At 38.0% G+C, this 18,360-nt stretch overlaps 1 protein-coding gene across 4 annotated transcripts in view; it reads left to right on the forward strand.

Annotated features, from left to right (window-relative positions):
* The window catches only part of STX17 (syntaxin 17), a 61,060-nt gene that overhangs the window by 24,811 nt on the left and 17,889 nt on the right, over window positions 1-18,360 (forward strand). For all 4 annotated transcript variants that reach the window (XM_045840226.1, XM_045840227.1, XM_045840228.1 and 1 more), the window contains one exon: window positions 13,888-14,113. In XM_045840226.1, the coding sequence (XP_045696182.1) occupies window positions 13,888-14,113 (226 nt within the window). The remainder of the gene's footprint in view (window positions 1-13,887; window positions 14,114-18,360) is intronic.

An 18,360-nucleotide genomic window follows, 5' to 3' on the forward strand; every position in this document is an offset into this window, starting at 1 on the left:
TACCACCTCTTTGTTCTTTCTGAGTCTCTTTTCCTTTTCTTTCTTCTTCTGGGTGTTTTTTTTTCTACCTTGTCCTCCAGCTCACTGATTTGATCCTCTGCTTCATCCAGCCTGCTTATAATCCCTCCCAATGTGTTTTTTTTATTTCTGAGATTTTATTGTTCATTTCTTCCTGTTTTTTGTTTATAGTTGCTAATTCCTTTTTCATGCTGATGTAGTTCTCACTCAGTTGCTTATAGTTGTCCATGAGTTCCTTGAGCATATTTACAGCCATTATTTGAATTCTATATCTGATAGTTTGGTTACCTCCACTTCATTTAGCTCTTTTAGTGGGGAGTCTTCCATTCCTTTTGATTGCATGTCCTTTTTTTCCTTCTTCCCATTTTAGGTGACTCTTTTTGTTTGTTTCTGTGCTTCCCGATGTTTTGCTTTGCTGGCTATCTTTGTAGGGTGAACTTCTATGTTAGGAACTCTGTGAGGTTCAGTGGTGTGGTCTCTTTGAGCTCCTTGTCTGGACGCTCTAGGTTTGCCCTTCTTCTGTTTGTGTGGGCTCTCTTGTTGTACTTAGGTTTTTACCTTTTGGTGGTTCCTTTGTTGGTGGTTTTTCTCCTCCCTCAGGTATATTGATTTTTGCAGCTCCTACCTATTCTTGTATGTGATCAGTGGCAGTGGGTAGGCAAAATGGATTAAGATAGCGAGAGAGTATTTTTATGGTATTTAAAACACTAGCAAGTAGAGAAGAGATAGGAGATTCTTTGGATAAGTATAGCATTAACTGTGATATTTCACCCAACTAGCCACGTTTTATAAAAGGTGAAAGACAGATAAGACTCTTGTTAGAGAGGAAGAGGATTGTGAACTGAATCCAAAAAACAGAGTACTTGTGTAAGGTCAGATGATGAAATATAGTGAGAGTAAGGGATAGAAAGTAGGCATAGTGTGAGAAAGAATAGAGTTAACCACAATAATAATAATGCTTAGGATTAAAGTGAAGTGGGCTAAGATCAGGGAGGGTTGCTGTGTAGTATGTACAATTCTATGGAACAACAACTATTTATAGTAGTACTGGAACAACAGTAATATGACAAGAAATGTGTGATTTGGATAATCAGAATAGAAAGTACCCAATCAAGAGTTATGTGTTATTGGAACATGGGTGAAGTGAAAGAAGGAAAGTTAAAATACAATAAAGAGAGAATAAGGAAAAGGAGTCGAATAATGCAATTAAACAGAGAAATAAAATGAGGAAAACTAAACATAAGGAAGAGAAATAAAAAATACTAATAAAAATGGTAAAAATAATGAAAAGATAACAGTAATACACATAAACAATAAAATGCCAGCTCTGTGGAATAGCAAAGTGACATTTGTCTCAGTTTCTGTTTTAGGGGGTTAGCCTTGTGCTCCCCCTTTCGATCTATCTCTGGACCTTTCCTAAGTCCTCGTCTTATTGTCTCACTTGGGGGAAGGGAAAAAAAGGGGAAAAAAGAGAGAAAGGATCCAAAAAGAAAAAAAAAATAACAAACCTCCTGCTGACTTTAAACTTGTTCAGCGAGTTTTGCTGGTCTGCCTAGATGCCACAGGAAGGGGGCGCTGGGCTTCACTTTTCTCCCTTCCTACGGTTTTGAGAGGATGGGGACCAGGTCTAGGTCACAATTTCCAGGCCTCTGTCGGCCCAGGTCCTCCGTGAGCTGCCTGGCTCAAATCAGCCACTCAGTCTGTGGGTGCCCAGCATGAGTGAATCCCAGGCACAAGCCAGGCACACACGGTTCTGGCTTGTGCAGCTGAAATCTCCCTTGGGGTTAGCCAGCCACTGCTGGCGAGTTCCTTACAAAGCAGCTGCTTGCTGCTCTTACCAAGTGCATGGCTTTTCACACAGCCCAACTTTCCAGCCAGTCTGGAGACTATCCGAGTCAGGGTCTGACATGGCCTGACTCCTCCCTTCTCCAGATGTCAAACCGCACCTCAATTTCTCCGGTGCCAGCTTGTGTAGTCCTAGTGGATTTGTACCGCCTCTGTGTATCTCCCACTTCGTCTCTGTTCCCCCCAGCAACTCCAACATCCAGGTCCCTCCTGGTGCCCGGCTGCCCTCCCTGCTCTGGTAGGGGAGGGAGCTGTTGCTCTAACTCTCCTCCCCTTATCCTGCAGCAGACACTGGGCTGGGGCCGCAGTGGCCTTGGTGTGGCGCAAATCCCAGGGACCTTAGCATCCCAGCACAGTCTCCTCACCATCTGTTTTTTAATGTCCTCTGCAATTTTTTGCCTCCAAACTTCACATATGCTGGGATTCCATTCACTGTTCACTGTGTTCCTCAGAAGATGGGCTAGGTGTTCCAGCTGGGCACAGGGAGAACTGGGCTCCGCTCCCACCTTCCTCGCCCCCATCTTCTACCACTCTCTCTAATATTTTGAATTAATACAGTATTGCAGTTATTCTTTGCTACTTATTGGCTTTTTAATAAGTACACTTTAATTATTTTAATAAATTTTTAAAAATCATATATTTATATAGTTAAGAGTCAAAAATAAAAGGCTTATAAAACCCTCCCCTTAGCCATCTTCAAGTACTATTTGCAAGAAGCCAGTTTTAATCCTTTTGGTCATTTCCCCTGGTTTTTAGAATAAGTTCCTACATACCACGTATAGACAGGTGTGGACATGATCTCTTCACATCTTGCCACAATAGGTGAGGACCTAGCTTTTCCACCTTGTTCTTTTACTGCCCTTCCCCTTATATAATTACATACAACTTTTGTTTAAGTTAGTTATTAGTATCTCATTATTTGATTATAAAATTAAAGTGTCTTGCTAAGCCAGATTAGTGAAATCTGGCTTAGTCACACAGCCTCTTTTTTTTTTTTCAAGTTACTAATTGCCTCACTTTTTATGCCTGGCTTTCTATATATTTGTAGTTTTTTCCCCTAAATGCTGCACATCTCTGCTACATACTATCAGTAATTTATTTTTCATCTGCTCAAATACATCACTTCTGTGCTTTCTCCTGAGGGCTCTCTTCTGAGCCCTGCTTTCCCAGTTTCAGCCTGGACTTACTCTCCAGGCTTGTCGCACAGCTGGTGTTCTGGAACTTCCTGAGCTGTTCGGTGTTGGGGCCCTGCTTTCCTTGTTACTATGTCCTTTTCCTTTTTAGTTTACTCCATTGTTTTATTGGAGTACATCTTCCAGTAGCTCTGTAAATGAGGAAATCTTGAGGTAAAATTTTCAGTTATTATATGACTAAAAAATACCTTTTTTCTCTCCTCATGTATGATTGCTAATTTCAATAGGTATAGAATTCTAATTGGAATTCTCTTTCAATTATGAAGACATTCTAGGCTTCCTAGTTTAGTGTTGCTTTTAAAAATGTTTATATTGTACTATAAGGCTATAGTAATCAAACAGCATGGTATTGGCATGAAAACAAACATATAAATCAATGGAGCAGATTAGACAGCCCCAGATAAACCACTGCCTATATGGTCAATTAATATTTTACAAAGTGGGCAAGAACATAAAACAGGTTAAAGACAGTCTATTCAGTAAATGGTGTTGGGAAAAATGGACAGATATATGCAACAAAAATTAAACTAGACAACCTTCTTACACCATATAAAAAATAAACTCAAAATAAATTAAGTGCTTTAATTGTAACACTTGAAACCATAAAACTCTTAGAAAAAATCATAGGTAGTAAAACCTTTGACATTTCTCTTAGCAATGTATTTTTTCTGATATACTTGGGCAAGGAAAACAAAAGAAAAAATTAATAAATGAGACTACATCAGACTAAAAAGTTTTTTCACAGCAAAGGAAATCATCAACAAATCCAAAGGCAGCCTACTGAATGGGAGAAGATATTTGTCAGTGATACATCAGATAAGGGGTTACTATCCAAAATTGATAAAGAACTCATACAACTCATACCAAAAAAAACAAATAATCCAATTAAGAAGTAGACAGAGGATCTGAATAGACAGAGGACATACAGGTGGCCAATAGACATATGAAAAGATGCTGAACATCACTAATCATCAGAGAAATCCAAATTAAAACCACAATGACATATAACCTCATACCTGTCAGAATGGCCATCATCAGTAAAGCAACAAACAAGTGCTGGCAAGGTTGTGGAGAACAGGAAACCCTCATGTAACTGTTGGTGGCAATGCAGATTGGTGCAGCCACCGTGAGGAACAGTATAGAGCGTCCTCAAAAAATTGAAACTGGAACTGCCTTTTGACCCAGAGCTTACACTTCTGGGAATAAACTCAAAACATTAATTTGAAAGAATGTATGCACCCCTACATACCTTGCAGTGTGATTTACACTAGCCAAGATAAGGAAACAATCTAGATGCCCATTAGTAGACAAATGGGTAAAAAAAGTTGTGGTACATATATACAATGGAATATTACTCAGCCACATAAAAAAATGAAGTCTTACCATTTGTGATAGTATGGATAGACTTAGAGGGTATTACGCTAAGTCATAATAATAAGTCATTAGAATAAGTCGGTCAGAGAAAGACCAATACCGTATGATTTCACTTTCATGTGGAATCTAAAGAACCAATAAATGAAAAAACAAAATTGAAGCGGACATACATAGGGAAAGAGGTTGGGGGAGGTAGAAGAGGGTAAAGGAAGGATAAATGGTGATGGAAGGAGACTTGACTTGGGGTGGTGGACATGTACAGATGATGTATCATAGAATTGTATGCCTGAAACCTATATAATTTTTTAACCAATGTCACCCTGATAAATTCAATTTTAAAAAATAAAAGAAACAGACTTATACATACAGAGAACAGACTGATGGCTGCCAGAAGAGAGGGGGGTTGGGGGACTGGGTGAAAAAGGTGAAGTTCAAATTGGTATTTACAAAACAGTCATGGGGATGTAAAGTTCAGCATAGGAAATATAGTCAATAATATTGGAATCACTATGTGTGGTGCCAGGTGGGTACTGGAAATATCAGTGAAACACTTTATAAAGTATGTGATTGTCTAACCATTATGCTATATGCTGACACTAATACAAAATAATACTGAATGTAAACTGTAACTGAAAAATTAAAAATTTTAAAATGTTTTCATCTGATTTCCCAGTCTTTGTTTAGGACCATTTTCCCCGCTTTAGAACCTGTGCAATCTGTTTATCCCTGGTATCCTGAAATTTGATGATTATGTGTTTTTTGTGTTGATCCTTTCACTCTAAAAATTCATGTCATTTAGTTCTGGGAAATTTTCTTAAGGAATTTATTTGAGAGTTTATTCCTAGTGTTTTCCTCTTATTCTTTTTTTTTCTTTTTAAAATATTTTATCATGAGGGTCAGCAAACCGTGGCTCCCAGGCCACAACGCTGGCCTGCTAGCTGCCCCATTTGTTTGCACGTCGTCTTCAGCTGCATTCACACTGCAGCAGCAGAGCTGAGTGGTTGCAACAGAGATTGTATGGCCTGCAAAGCCTAAACTATTTACTCTCTGGCCCTTGGCTGCAAAAGTTTGCAGATTCCTATTCTATTGGATTTTAGGATTCTTGGATTGCTAGTTTAATTTTCTCTTCTACTTTTTGGGAGAGTTTCTCAGCTTTATCTTTAATTCTACTGAACTCTTTATTTCTGCTATTATATTTAATTTCCAAGAGCTTTTTCTTATTTCCTTTTTTCACAGGAATTTGTCTTTGGATATAATAACTTCTGCTCTTCTGAGATAGTAAAGAGCAGATTGCTTGTCTGCTGGTGGACTTTATGGTGCTTTGGCAGGCTAGCATTTTCTTTGGAGGAACCTCTAAATATCACTATCCAGAGTTTGTTTTAGTTTAGTTTTCTAAAGAAGAATCCTCATCCTCCCTGTAGGGCAAGTAAGTACTTATTTTTGGGTTATTGAAGCAGGTTAGGTGAAGGCTGTTGGGCTTTTATTGTTCAGTATAGGTTTTCACGTAAATTCCTTCTTTTAGCCCTGTGCCTAGTGTTTCTAAATCTAGTCTTTTCCTCCAAAGAATGCATGTCTTGTTCTCTCACATTTCAGAAAGGTTACTATAGCTGCAGTATAGTTAATAGATTGGGATAGAATGAGGTGAATACAAGAGATCATTTAGGAGGGGTACAGAGCTGGTGGAGGTGGAGAAAAACTGATTTGAGATCTCGATAGACATTTGACTTTCTCTCTGTCTCTGTCTCTGTCTCTCTCTCTCTCTCTGTGTATATTTACCAGTAGCCTTGTGCTCTGTGTTTGTAAAGAAATCAGATTAATTCTCATGTTACCAATTGTTTTCTGCTGTCATACACTTTGCTCTCAAAATTACATGTTGTCTTCCTGTCAAGATAGTGGCACAGGCAGACTTGGCTCGCCTCTTCGCACAACCACATCAAAATTACAGCTAACATATGGAGCAACCATCCCTCAGAACTGTCAGAAATTGAATTGAATAAAAGTCTGACAACTATGGAATTAAAGAAACCACATTCATCCAGACTGGTAGGAGGGCCAAAGATGCAGAATAGGCTGGTTCCACTTCTATAAATGGTGGACAGAAATTCAGGAGGTATATCTCAGGAGCAAGGAGTCCCAGCCCCACACCAGGCCCCCAGCCCAGGGTTCCAGTGGTAGGAAGATAAGTCAAAGCAGCTCTGTCTAATACATAGAAATAAACACAGGAAAGCTGCCAAAATGAGGAGGCAAAGGAACATGGCCCACATGAAAAATCAGATCAAAACTCCAGAAAAAGAACTAAACAGAATGGAGATAAGCAATCTATCAGATGCAGAGTTCAAAACACTGGTTATAAGAATGCTCCAGAAACTTAGTGAGGACCTCAGCAGCATAAAAAAGATCCAGTAAGAAATGAAGGATACACTAACTGAAATAAAGAACAATTTACAGGGAAACAATAGTACAGTGGTTGAAGCCAAGAATAAAATCAATGATTTGGATCACAAGGAAGCAAAAGACAACCAATTAGAACAATAGGAAGAAAAGAGAATCGAAAAAAAATGCGGATAGTGTAAGTATCCTATGGGACAACTTTAAGCAGAAAAACATTTGTGTCATAGGGGTGCTAGAAGGAGAAGAGAAAAAAGCAAGAAATTGGAAATCTATTTGAAAAAATAATGAAAGAATCTTTTCTAATTTGGTGAAGGAAATAGACATCCAAGTCCAGGAAGCACAGAGAGCACCCAAACAAGATGGATGCAAAGAGTCCCACTCCGGGACACATTGTAATTAAAATGCCAAAGGTTAAAGATAAAGAGATTGGAGAAGTGTGTGGGAGAATGAGTGAGAGGTGAGGGGATTAAAAAGTACATATAGATAGTTACAGAATAGCCATGGGGATGTAAAGTACAGCACAGGTAAAGGAGTAGCCAAAGAACTTATACGCATCACTCGTGGACATGAACAAGGATGCTGGGATTACCTGAGGGAGTGCGGTGGGGGGTGGTGCTGAGTGGAAGGGAGAAAAGTGGGGCACATTCAGGATAACTGTAATACCATAATCAATAAAATACAATTTAAAAAAGAAAAATAATGAAAGAAAACTTCCCTAGTTTAGTGAAGGAAATAGACATCCAAGGCCAGGAAGCACAGAGAGTCCCAAACAAGGTGGACACAAAGAGGACCACACCAAGACACATCATAATGAAAATGCCAAAGGTTAAAGATAAAGAGAGAATCTTAAAAGCAGCAAGGGAAAAGCAGATAGTTACCTGCAAAGGAGTCCCCATAAGACTGTCAGCTGACTTCTCAAAAGAAACTTTGCAGGCTAGAAAGGACTGGCAAGAAGTATTCAAAGTGATGAAAAGCAAGGAACTGTAACCTAGATTACTCTATCCAGCAAAGCTATCATGTAGAATCAAAAGGCAGATAAAGTGCTTCCTAGACAAAGTAAAGCTAAAGGAGTTCATCATTACCAAGCCATTATTATATGAAATGTTAAAGGGACTTAATTTAAGAAAAAGAAGATGAAAACTAGGAACATTAATAAGGCAACAAATTCACAACTATCAACAACTGAATCTAAAAAAAAAACGAGCAAACAACCAGAACAGGAACAGAATCATAGACATGGAGATCATTTGGAGGGTTATCAGTTGGGAGGGGGAGAAGGGAGAAAAGTTACAGGGGTTATTAAGGAGTACAGATTGGTAGGTATAGAATCAATGGTGGGATGTTAAGAACTGTATAGGAAATGGAGTAGCTGAAGACCTGATATGTGTGACCCATGGACATGAACTAAGGAGGGGGGTATTGCTGGAGGGAATCAGGGATACTGGGTGGAGGGAGGCAAAGGGGGAAAAATTGGGACAGCTGTAATAATCATTACATAATCAAGAAAATATATTAAGAAACAATTTAAAAAGAAGAAGCAGTAGAAATGAGAAGGAATGGAAAGGAAAGAGGAAGTGAAGATAGTAGACAGAAGTTGGAAGAAAAGAAGATTAGAGAGAAGCAAAGCCAGGTGGAGAATGAAAGAGAAGATAATAGATTCCAAAATGAATGTAGAGTGTAACTCTTTTTAGGTTATTATAAGCTTCAGAGAAATTTAAACTTAAATTTGGTCTTTTAATAGTCATGAGCTGATTAATTAGGATTTAGGATCCTTGACTTTTCCTCTGACTGTAGAACCTTAGGGAGGAAATAAATTATAAGGCACCATCAATTGTAAATGTGCCATTATTCTTTAGTCCTCATCCAAAGACTTTTTTACACCGATATTTTTTGAAAATGGGAAAAGAGAGAGGAAAACATCGATGTGAGATAGAAACATTGATAGGTTACCTCCCACGTGCACCCCAACTGAGGCTTGAGTCTACAACCTAGACATGTGCTCTGACCAGGAATCGAACCCACAACTCTTTGGTGCACAGGATGATGCTCTAGTTAACTCAGCCACCCAGCCAGGGCTGTAACACACACCATTATTTTGAATACCTCTAAGAAGAAAAAAGTGGTGCCAGCTAAGAATGACAGAATGTTTTTTTATCATGTATTGTAAGATGAATTCCGGTTTCAGAGATGTTAAAATGTTGAAAAGATACTGTGTCCTAAAATTGATGAAATATAATATTTAGAAAGCTTCTACCCTTCTACTTTACTTCTGTCTTTTCCCAGTCTATTCTATTTCGTATGTTCTGTTTTCCCAGTGTAATTCTTTAGGGACAGCTCAGATCTTACCCCGTTAATGAAGCCTGTCCTGATACAATAAGGTATTCCACGAGTCCTCCGAGCACGTTTCTTATGCCCCTTTCAGTTTTGAATATTTCTCCTTAATAGGGAATCTAAAGCGATATAGGAGTTAAGTAGTTCTACTTTCTCTGCATCATCTGCTACCATTATACCATCTGCCCCAAGCAGTGGGCCTAAAACTTCTTTCCTATTCTCCTTGCTCTACATGTATTTCTTAAATCCTTTTATTGTTCTTAACATGTCTCACCAGCCTCCGCTCATTCTGGGCTCTCACATTACTTACATGATTCTCATTTCATGCCACCCTTTGTATTCATCCTCGTTCACGTGCCTTTCTTTTCATTCCTTTTTTTTTCAGTCTCTCAAAATTCTGAACTTACAACAGCATGCCTTACACAGCTATATTGGATTTTTGAAATGCCACTTTCTTTTCTTTCTTATCAGATTAACATTTTTTCATTGTCATAATTTCAGTTTTTAGAAACTATCTTTTAGAAAAAATCCTGTCGCCATATAATTTCTGCCATTAGCATCATACACTGTTTTCTCTAAACTTGATTCCCTTCCCTAAATTATCACTCTTTTCAGTATTCCTTGTTATAAGTATTATGAATTCCAAGATAGCATGGTTGCTGTCCCTCAGGGGTTTCATTCCCACTTCATTATTTTATTCTTGTACATCAGAATTAATCCCTAAAAAGTCATCCCTTTTATTACTTTTCCAACTAACGGAAGATGAGATGTGTCATGTGCTAGGACTTAAATTATGCTTTCCTGGGGAAGAATTCTAGCTTTAATAGTTGGAGATCCCTATTCTTGGACCACTGCTTTGCCCCTTTGTGGAAAATAACAAGAAAGCATTCGTTCATTTACTACATTTCTTTGAATCAAACTGTATCAGGGATCAGACACAGCCTTGAGGATACAGTAGTGCAGAAAATAGGCATAGACTCGGTTCCTACAAACCTTAGAATCTAGTTGAATGAATGAATATATTTTATCCAGCAAGGTGGCACTGAGTATACTTCCACAATGAGATTGCTACTCAATTCACCCCTACCCAAATGCTTTCAAACTTGTTTCTGCACTGAAGTTAACCAGTCATACAAGTTAGCATAATTTTATTCTCTAAAACTATTGTTAACACTTTTTACTGTGAAATATAACATGTGTTATAAAATATAAATACACACCTAAACAAATTATACTGTGAACTTCGTGTAACCACTACTCAGATCAAGAAATAGACAATCACCAGCATTCAAGAAGCTTTTCCCAGTTATAACTACCCCTCTCCCCTTGGAACTAATCACTAATTTGATTTATATGGTAACTATTTCCTAGCTTTTCTGTATAGTTTTACCATACAAATGTGTTGTTAAAACTATAGTTCAGTTTATTTTTTAATATTACGTGAGTTGAATTAAACAGAATATATCTTTTGTTCCTGGCTTTTGTTGTCTATAGCAGTAGTTCATTCATTTCTTTGCTGTGTATATCTCATTTTATGAGTTTATATCATAGTGTACCCATTCTATTGAGGGACGTTTGGGTGTTTTCAGTTTTGTTAACATTCTTGGATATTTTTACTGGTACACATGTGCACACATTTCTGTTGAGTAGTATTCCCTGGATAGGAGTTCCTGGTCCACCAGGCATCCTTATTTTCAACTTTAGTTAATGATGCCAAGCTATTTTCCAAGATAGTTGTACTAATTTGACACTCCTTCCACCAGTGAATGTGAGTCCCTTTGGGTGCCAGATTCTTGCCAATATTTGATAAAGTCAGACTTTAATTTTAACTGCTTATTACATAACTAATTTTGGTTTAATTTACCCAATTAAGGAATCACACAGCCAAGAGATAGTGGTGTGTTGGAAACAGTACTTTTTCAAGGTTTGAGACCTGGGTTGCAGTCCTGATTCTGCCACCGTGTTCATCTGGGCTCCAGTTTCCTTATTGTGAAATCGTGAGGTTGGGTTCGATGAGCAAACGGGCCTCTTAAGGTTCTACGATATTTACACGCTGATGCTTGCATTGACCTGTAGCTCAGTTCCCTTCAGGTTTCCCGCACACATTCGAACGGTGAGAGTGGACACGTGGTTAGAGGAAGCTGAGAAGCATGGTAGGGTAGAGGCACATGTTTCTGATTCACCCAGAAAATCTTACAGGATACCTTAGGTTGTAGGTGAACTTTATTTTCAGAATTGGCTCTGATATTACTAAAATAAAATGTATACTTTAGCTTGTATTAAGGTGCCATATACATAGGCATTATGCTTATAGTTTAATGGGAAGAGTGCTGGACTGTTAAGAATACTTGGATTTTAACCCTAGCTTTGCTGCTATATAGTTAAATAAATTCTGAAGTACTTTTTAACAATTTATCTATATGTAATAATGTGGAATGTGATAAGATGGGATGTAACACCTCAGTCAAGAGTATGCTCTTCAGAAATTAAAGGAATTAATACTATTCTTCTATATAGGATTTACACTAGTACCTTTGAAAAATACATTAAGGGAAAAGAATTTAAAATAGTGTATGGATCTAGATCTATGATTTTTAAAATTATCATACTGAGATTATTCTTGTAAGTTAATTTTATTTAATTGTCAAAAAATAGTTGGTTATTATGTTTTTCAAAGTATAGACCATTGAAAAGATGGCAGCCTCCTCAGGTTATGAAGCTAGCACACCTTGAACCTGGTCAAGTGAGTTTAAACCTAATAAAGACAGTGTGGACACATACTGTTCATACAAACACACGTGCACACACAAACATGTATTCATTTGCTCACATTCCAAATAAAATACTAGCAATTGAATCCAACAGTGTATTAAAAGACTATACACACACACACCAGGAAAGGTTTATTTCAGAAATATAAAGATGGCTCTATTCATGAAACTTGCTTCTATGTCATTATATAAACACATTAGAGGAAAATGTATGGATATGTTTATAGATGGATTTTTTAAAGACAGTACAATCATTTGGAAAAAATCCAGCAACTTTACTCGGAGAGAAATGCAAAGTGAAAAACAACACAGTGCCATGTAGTCCTGGTAGAATGTGGGAAGGTGGGTGCTCGTTTTGGTGTCGTGTGAACTGGTGCAGCCTTGGAGGGGGAAAGCTGATAATAGCTATTGAAATAATTCACATTGTTCTTTCAGTACTCTTACTTTGGAGAATCACTTCTACAGAATACAGTATGATAGTATTTACTATAATACTATTATATACTGTTGTAGCATTAGGACTTACACTCAAGAATATTTGTTTCATAGTTTGTAATAACCCAAACTGGAAACAACCTGACTGTTGCTCACTGGGGGAGGGACTGAGTAAACTGTCTTCCATTCACATTGAGGAATACGGTGCAGCTATAGACCAGGAGAGATACTCACGGATGTATTGTAAGTGGGGGTGGGGAAATCATAATTGATTGTGCATAATGTAATCCATTTTTTGTGTAAAAAAATGGCTAAGTATGTGAGTGTTTGAGTGAGTAGTGAGAGATGTGAGTTAAGAGAGATGGTGGGATTGGTGAAATGTGAAAATTATTAAATTTTTCTCAATATGCAGTGTTTGATATATTATGAAGAGCATTTGTTACCTTTGTAATAATCCTATTTAATGAAAGAAAAACATGAAATAAATCAAAGTATGAGGGTGTGAGTTCTAAAGAAGCTGGTTTTGGTCGGAGACATGAAAAACAGAAAAGTATTATGCATACATTTCACTGTACAGATTACTTGTTGGGAACCGCCCTGACTGGTATCAGAAGCTGAAACCCCCACCTAGGCTAAGGCTAAGGGAACACCCTTGGAACCGTAAGCCAGCAAGGAGACAAAAGCTTATCTCCCTGGCAGGAATGCTGCTTCTGCTGCTTTATTCATGACTGAACCCCAAAAAGCTTGGTCGGTTAGCCAAAGACGGTAAGATTCCTCAAAGGGGGAACGACCTAAGACAGGCACGATCACTTTGGGAGGCCCCCCCCAAAAGAAGGACTTGGGGGGCTGCAGCAAAAGGGGGTGATGGACCCTCGCTCCTCGGCTTTGACATAGCCTGAGTTCTCATAGTCTGGGAGAAAATCTCCTTATCTCTTGATTGCCTTAGTTCCCTTGCTCCACCTAAGCCTGAAACAATGACAGGGTGGTGCAGCTCTGTGCTGAAAAGGGCGGATTCCCCGGGTGATCAGGCCTAAGAAAGAATATGTAAATTACTGTGAAACCTTCTTTGTTTAGAATGCTCTCAGTTGAATGATAGGGATCCAAGGAGGAAGTTAGTTTGTTCCTCAGTCTTACAGCTCTTTGACCCCGACTCAATAGACCGGCAGAGTTCCTTGTTTTCTATGGTTCCTTACTTCCCCTAATGAGTACTGTACTTTACCTGAATTATTATGCAAAATGAGCCTAATAAAAGCAGGTATGGACAGTAAATCAGCGCACTCCCCACTAGGGGGGGGGTGGCCATTTCATCCCTACTTCCCCACAGAAACTAGTCTGTCTCTGTGCATGTTTTTTCTCGCGTGTTTTCGTCGAGCCATCCACAGCGATCTGTGGTCACTGCTGGCCGGGGACCCACGCAACAATTACTTGTAATCATTTTTATTCATAACTATTGATCAGATTACCTCTGAAAATAAAGATATTTTATACTAAGTTATATGGTGGCTTTAATGATTTTTTTTTTTTAACAGCAACTCCGCTCCAATATCCGAGAAATGGAGAAGCTTTGTTTGAAGGTCCGGAAGGAGGACCTGGGACTTCTGAAGAGAATGATAGATCCTGTTAAAGAAGAAGCATCAGCAGCAACCACAGAATTTCTCCAACTCCACCTGGAATCTGTAGAAGAACTTAAGAAACAATTTGATGATGAAGAAACTTTGTTACAGCCTTCTTTGACCAGATCTGTGACTGTCGGTGGTAATGTACTAGTCTTACTCTTGATCATAGTGACACAGTTCGTTCAAGTTCACCTCCTTGCACAGATATTGCAGATGATATGTGTCTCCAGGGGCTCCCTCCTATTCCAGTGTACTGAGTTCTTGGACCCTGAGGGTGCCTGGAAATGTGTATCCTAGAAGTTTTGCAGGATAAAAATTTTGAGGCCGTGCTGTATAAAGTGGAACTTCAGACCTTTCAGTACCTGTTTGTCTATAAATTGAAAATAAATTTTAAAGTATTTCCTAAGGAGAATATCATGCTTGCCGTGTAATTAGTCATTGTTGATTATATTACAGTATTGTGTGTATAAGGAACCCTAAAAAAAATTCTTAGTTTAATGCATAGTAGTACGTACTTCAGAGAAAACGGTCTTTAAGAAAAAAATCTTATGGGTATTGACTGGCAGCAGTGATAAGGTTTCTCTACTGGAAAGCTTAAATCCAATTTTTTTTACTACCAAAAGCCAATTTTTTAAACTATACTGGCTTTATTTTATAATTGTTGCCCTTTCTTATTTTAGGGTTTTCCTTTTTTTGTTTTAGAGATTCTTTTTAATTTTTAATTTATGCCATCTTTTTACCTTTTATATATGTTCTAAGCTGCTTAAGTCTTTATGGAAAAGGTGGAATATACATAAATTACAAGCTAACATAGAATTTGACAGATGCTACAATGCCTCATTTTCCTCTTTTCCTTTACCCAGGAGGCTCCTAATTGTTTTTAACTTTATATTGTCAGTGCTAATAATAATCCAGTAATTTACAAGGAAATAGAAAAAATCAGAAGAAACATTTAGGCCATCATCCTGAGTTTCTGCAATCTTGCTTTTATTGTATCCTTAGTACCTGGCACATAGTACATAGTGCTTTGGCATATAGTGGACCATTAATAAGTGTTTTCTAAATACTATTTCTAAATATAAATGAGTAACTGTCTTTTTAGAGGCAGTTTTGTAATTTCGGATGTGCTACAATCATGTCGCGGCGCACAACCAGGCCTTGATGTGTTGTTTTGGGAAGAAGGAAATGTTAGCACTCAACCCGTAGTTGCAAAGTGTTTGGGAAGAATGCTTTTTGAGAGTCCATAGAGACTGCTTACATTATTCTCTTCATATGTAATTATCACCACCATACTGATGGGGCTTAATGCTGTTTCCATCATCTAGTACGAATGGATACTTCCCGTGCATGTGCGGAGAAACCAGGTGTTAGAGTTCCATGGGACTGAGGGGCCGTCTCACCCACAAGGACAGTTGTGGGGGCAGTGCCCACAGGGAAGACGCGCTGGTCTTTCTGGAGAGCATCTCTGGCTTCCGTCTCTTGGGCTTCGTGACTTTGAATCGCTCATCACCAGCAAACAAAAAATTTTGGTTCTATCTGCAACCTTTCTTACAATGCAATACTATTCTGATGCATGCTTTAGTTTTTATTTTATTATTGTGTTATTGGTGTTTCTAGCAGCAGGACTGTTTGGGCTCAACAGTCCTGCTTGATACATGAGCCAAACTTGGGCTCATGTATCATCCGAGGAATTGGGTGATTATTAAAAGGAGGCAGCTTACCCAGTCTGCTGGCAGTTACCTTTCTCCAGAGGAAGCTGACTGGTATTTAAAAATGTTGGCAAAATTTGGGAAGCATGTATACAGGGGAGATGAAAAAGAGAGGGGCAGAGCCAGAGGATGAAGAAGAAGAAAAAACAGATGAAATTCATCTTCCAACGCTCTTGCTTCTCAGACTTCTCAATTCATGGAACACCAAATTGGCCTAAGACCTGATCGCTTGAACCCTGGGAGAAACTACAGAACTAAATCTCTGCTGCCAGTGCTGCTTTCATTGACAGTCATTCCATTTATAAAATTAAATACCTAACTTACACTGAAACAAGGTTAGAATTTCAGATTCTGAACGGCCTGCTGGTCGGACTGCTCTTTGACTTTGAATCCACTGCCAACATTAAGCAGTTAAAATTAACTGGCTCACCAAGTGCCTGAAGGGTTTTACCAAATATGAGAGTTTCTACTAGGTTGCCTTAAATTCAGAAATACTATTTAAAAATGATTGAGAGGGTGGGAGGAGAAGAATGTGAAATGAAAGCACTCATTTACATGAGAGTTTAGTAGTGGGGTAGGAATTGGATTTGTTCCATGTTGGTCTTCTTTTAGCTATAGAATCTCTTCTGTCATTCTACATGTTTTTTACCCAGTGTTCTCTGGTTTTTCTTTATTTTTGCTTCAGATACTCATTATAGTAGTGACAGCCTATACAGGAAAAAAAATGTGTTTGATTTGCATAGAAGTGCCTTAAAATACTTTTTCCTTTAAAAATTCAGTCCGATTCTAAATAAATTGGTTGGAAACATCAGCAGAGATTCAGAAGCAATGTTGCCACATTTCCATGAGTGAGATCAAAATGCAAAAATAGTTTTTCATTTACAGATAGAAGTAACAAGTAGAATAGGGTGTTTTATGTTCTCTGCAGAGTGAAAGAAGCTTATTAAGTTTAGGGAACCTGTGATGATTTTGCTGTTTCTTTTGTCCAGCTTCTGAGAGTTCCTAAAGCAAATCTTCTTCACCAATCTTGCTCAGTTTGAGAAACGCCCTACTGCCTTGTCTGTGTGTCATTTCACTTTTAGCGCATCGCTCCTCACTGAGGGAGGCGGGGGGCCTGCAGGTTTGGTTTGTGTTTAGGAAGGTGTATCAGGGCCTGCAGAGCGAGTCACTGCTTCTCTCCGTCTTTGTCGTTCCTGACTCCCCATCCAGCACTCAGCTTTACCCGCGCGGTAGGCACAGAATCTTATTACACTTTAAACAAATATTCACAAAAGAAAAGAATTCAATCTTAAAACTTCTGGGAACTTCAGACCAGCATATTGAATTTGATGAAATATTAGATTTTATCACAGATATATATGTGTGTGTGTGTGTGTGCGCGCACGCGGTGTTTTGTAAAACATGTAGATGATTTTCGTATGCTATTCAGAAGATGTATTTTCAGTTGGTCTTAATTTTCTTAAAAATCCTCCTTTGCCACGTGAAGGCATTTCTTAGAAGTCATTTTATTTCAATAGATGGGTTTATGTAAGTGATCGGTAAATTAATTTCACTAATTTTAAGCTGTCAGAACATGACAAATTTCAGGAAATGTTTTGGAACTAATTGAGATTTATAATGACACTTTTTCTAATGTAGTAAAGTTTAGTGGAAATTCTTTATCTATTGTGTTGTAGTTCTCAGTAAAACAACTGCTCCCCATGAAGTAAGGAGAAAGAAAGAAGAGGGGTGGGGGGCGAGGGAGGCAGTGAGTGTGAGCAAGTGAGTGAGGAAGGGATGTTTAGATACATAGAGAGAAGGAAGTCTTATATCTATGTTACTAAGCTTATTTCTCACTTCAACTAAAAATATCTTAATGCTTATTTGAGTTTATAAGTCAGTGATAAGATTTTAAAACTAGAGTTTGAAAAGCAGCGGTGCGATCTGTGCCCTTTACCCTCGCAGTTGTTTGCAAGCAGCTCGAACTAGCTGAGGTTACTGTGTCGTATAAAACAAGAGCGATTTTGGCGTATGTGGACAGAAGAGTTTTTTACCCTCATTTCCTGCAGCTGAAAATCTGTGACCGTGTTTTGCCTCCTCATGTCTGCAGCAGTCTGTAAAAGTTCAGAGTTGGTGGATGATCACTGAAGTACAGATTTATAATACAAGCTGGAATAAGTGAATTATGGAAGGTGTAGAAATTGAAGGGTTTTGTTTCTTAATTATTAGTCATACCTTGAAATGATTAGTGATGTTCAGCCTTGTAAGTTTACAGCAGGATTTTCCATGGAAAAAAACAGATTTCTTTGCTCTAAGACTTCATTTTGTACTACAATGCATACACAGTTTGGTTTCAGGTGAAATGTAAATGGCTTAAACATTTATTATTTTTTACTGAGGGAAATCTTTCATGTTTGCCTAAAATGTCAAACAGTTCCCATCCCTTCCTTTTAGATCAAGAATTTCTTTATTTTATTTTATTTTATTTTATTTTATTTTATTTTATTTTAATCATTGTTCAAATACATTCTATATGATAATTTCTCCTCATTTTGTTATATACCCTGGCATAATTTATTTGAATCCTCTGCCCTAAGAAAATCTTCAGAGTGGTGGTTGTGTTTATAAAGTTATGCTTTACATTTGGTCTGTTAATAACTAAGTTATCATTATTCATTGTGGTACTAAAGAAGTTGAA

This window comes from Phyllostomus hastatus, unplaced genomic scaffold, assembly GCF_019186645.2.
Source record: "Phyllostomus hastatus isolate PE091 unplaced genomic scaffold, TTU_PhHast_1.1 phas_contig_34, whole genome shotgun sequence".
NCBI classification, from domain to species: Eukaryota; Metazoa; Chordata; class Mammalia; order Chiroptera; family Phyllostomidae; genus Phyllostomus; species Phyllostomus hastatus.